This window comes from Haemaphysalis longicornis, unplaced genomic scaffold (genome assembly GCF_048455015.1).
Source record: "Haemaphysalis longicornis isolate Haplotype H1 unplaced genomic scaffold, Haemaphysalis longicornis Haplotype H1 scaffold_1, whole genome shotgun sequence".
Lineage (NCBI taxonomy): Eukaryota > Metazoa > Arthropoda > Arachnida > Ixodida > Ixodidae > Haemaphysalis > Haemaphysalis longicornis.
In genome coordinates, this window is record NW_027526203.1 from 215,535,918 (window position 1) to 215,538,840 (window position 2,923).

Sequence of the window (2,923 nt, forward strand, 5' to 3'; positions counted from 1 at the left end):
TCTAGCTAGGACAAGATCGTCCGGATGTCATTTTGGGGGGGTAATTTTGGTGTGAATGATACACCTTTCAATGTACTGGCTGGCACCAATACTCTCAAGAATTTAACTTTTGAAGACGTAGCAATTGCCCTGATTTCAATATCACCAATATATGAAAAAAGGCCGCCAGAATACGGTCCGGTCCTTCCATCTACGCCATGGGACAAAATAAGAAATGTATCAGCTATAGCCGCATTCTAAAACACTCGCTGATTTCAGGCGCTTAAATAGAATGCCTCAGATACCTGCGATTTTGAACGCGAGATTCTTATAGTAGCTTGTCTTTCTGTTCACAGAAGTCAAGTAATGACACGCCAAGCAGGGGCCCTCAGCAACGGATTTAGTAGACCATGCGCCGCAGTAAAGCTTTGAAGATAAGGACATCTCAAGAAAACTACTCGCAAAACTCCAAGGAAAGGGTTTGCCGCGGCGATCTCAGTCATGGGCGCGCGGCTCAACACAGTGGAAGGCAGCTTGAAACTCCGGCAATCCACGGATGGGCACGTTGCATCGGCTGCTTGCGTCTCCGTACAGCATGTCCACAGAGTTGCTGCTCGAGCACAATGCGTAGCAGGAGGCCACAAAGAAAAGCCTGTCGTGAGCCATACTCCACTCCTTGTCCTTGGAATCTGTCCAGTTGCGCAGAACTCGCAGCCGGTAGGCGCCCAGCGCGGCCAGAAGGGCCTTTGTGTCGACGTTGTGCTGTTGAAAGTCCTGCGATGATTCCCCAGAGCCGCTGTCGTTGCTAAGGGGCTGGTATTCGCTGCGGCGTTCATGGCTGTGTTGGCGGCCATGCTGGTGCTTGTAGCGAGGCTCGTAGACCAGACCCCTTAGAACTTCATCGGCGATGAGGCGCCCCGCACCCCCATAGTTGACGGCCGGTGGAAAGTCCGGGTGGTAAAGTGGAAAGACGAAGTAGTCTTCAGCGACCGTCAGGGTGCCATGGAAACTCCAGCGGTGGTTCAGCACGGATCCCGGCTTGAGGATATTTGAGAGGTCTTGCTCCTGGAGCCACCAGCGCGCGTTCATCAGGTTCATCCAGTCAATGAAGAACCGTTCTCCGGGGGTCGGTTGTGGTAGCGCGATCGCCAGGGGACTCACATGGTTCCACTGGGCCGACGCGGCTCGCGCCTGAAGCCTGAACGGAGACTTGACTTGCCGCTCAACGGTGTCGGCCAGGACCAGTCGAACGTCCTCCACGAGGGTGTCAACACCCGGCTTCTCTGGAAAAAGGCTGGCCCATCCGACGCCCACGGCACTTTCCACCTGGCTGAGGCACCGAAGATAGTGTGCGGAAGGTGGCAGACCCACGAGGTCGAGCGTGACGTCCGCGATTCCCCGGTGGGCCATCCAGCCGAGCTCATGGGCGAGGCGGAGGCCAAGGCTGAGGGTGAGCGCCTCCCTCGTCTCCGACTTGAGGCCCAGCAAGTATACCACTGATCGCAGTAACCCCGGGTTCGTCACTTCCACGACGTCCCTAGCAGAGAAACGGCGCGCCCATATAAAGTACTCGTTGAAAAGGAGAAGCAGACGACCGGCCGCAATTCCAGGAGTCGCTGTGTAGGAGAGATTGCGGATCGCCAGACGCAGAGCCCTCGAATCGTTCTCCGACATCGCCGGCCCCAGCACTCCCAGTGTGAGCCGGTCCATCTCTTCGATTTTGGGGGCCAGTTCTTCAGCTCTCGACTCAGAAACGTCGAAAAACCCTAACATATCTTTAACATAACGACGGTACCGGCGAGCGGATGTCGAGGATACCGGACGGCCAGCAAAGGAACGCATGGTAGCGATCCAGGTGCGGAAGGCAGCGCTGTGGCTTATCCTGAGTGCTGGCTCTGCACTCCCACCGCGAAAGGGAGCCATTTCAAAGGTCACCTGGAACCAGAGGTGCACGTTCCAGTTCCCGGACAAGTCAAGAAGCACTTCGAGCAAGTCCCAGCGCGATGCATTAGGCCAGGGCAGATGTCGGTCGGCCATAAATTTCTTCACATCCGCCAAGCTACTCTCGGCGAAGTGCATGCAGGATCTGGCAAACGCGATCACTTTCTGTTCGGCGCCCCATGCATCTGACGAGATGAACTGCTCGTTGCTTTCGCCGAGCCGAGGCCGAAGAATGGCGCTAAGGGCGCGGCTGTACACAGCTTCTTCGGTGGTGCCGACGACGGAGAGATGGTAGCGGTGCTGCCATCCGTCGCAAACGAACCGATAGAGGTCCTTGCAGGGATCCTGAGTACGGTTGACAGTAGACTCAAGAGCTCCCATGTAGACCTGGCATGCCATTTCTTCACAGCCGGAAAACAGAGGCAAGTCCGCGGGATCCTCGGGTGAACTCTGGCTGTTGGTGCCAAGTAGGTTGTACTGATGGACAAGAGTCCAAAGCCATGAGCCCGAGGCTAGGGGGAGGAGAATGCCAATCACGAACAGGACAGCCTTGACCCTTGGATCCATGTTGCAGCATCTCGCCTGGCGGACCACTACGTCGACCGCGTCCTGCCCCTGGAAAATACGAGCACTGCTGTTCATAACACGAGCGTAGCGAGCCACTTTTCATTTTGCGACGAAAAACGCAGGGCAAATTTTCTTCCTGTTTCACTTGGTATGACTGAATTCTATGCTATATTGGTCCGCCGGCACGCATTCCTAAATACGTATGTGTATCCCATTAGCACGCTCTAAGTTTATCGCATACTGACTACGTTTATGGATGCCGCTGTCCCAGAACTAAAACTTACTGGCAGAATTGTTAGTCCGCCTTCGAATGCAAATCGCATAGTTTGCGAAATGAAACGACACATAGGAATACAAACTATCAAAATGTGCACTTTAAGACGAGGATAAATTGTCCCACCTCCTGGTTGACCCTGCCAGAAACCTCATGTAACAG

At 54.7% G+C, this 2,923-nt stretch overlaps 1 protein-coding gene across 1 annotated transcript; it reads right to left on the reverse strand.

The window, feature by feature from the left end:
* Window positions 1-474: 474 nt before the first annotated feature.
* On the reverse strand, window positions 475-2,487 carry LOC144157387 (endothelin-converting enzyme-like 1). Its single transcript, XM_077688419.1, has one exon. The coding sequence runs from the start codon at window positions 2,485-2,487 to the stop codon at window positions 475-477; it is 2,013 nt and encodes a 670-aa protein (XP_077544545.1).
* Window positions 2,488-2,923: the final 436 nt, after the last annotated feature.

Bases quoted from the DNA above. Each gene is read 5' to 3' on its own strand.
- LOC144157387 (XM_077688419.1), bottom strand. From the start codon at position 2,487: ATGGATCCAAGGGTCAAGGCTGTCCTGTTCGTGATTGGCATTCTCCTC.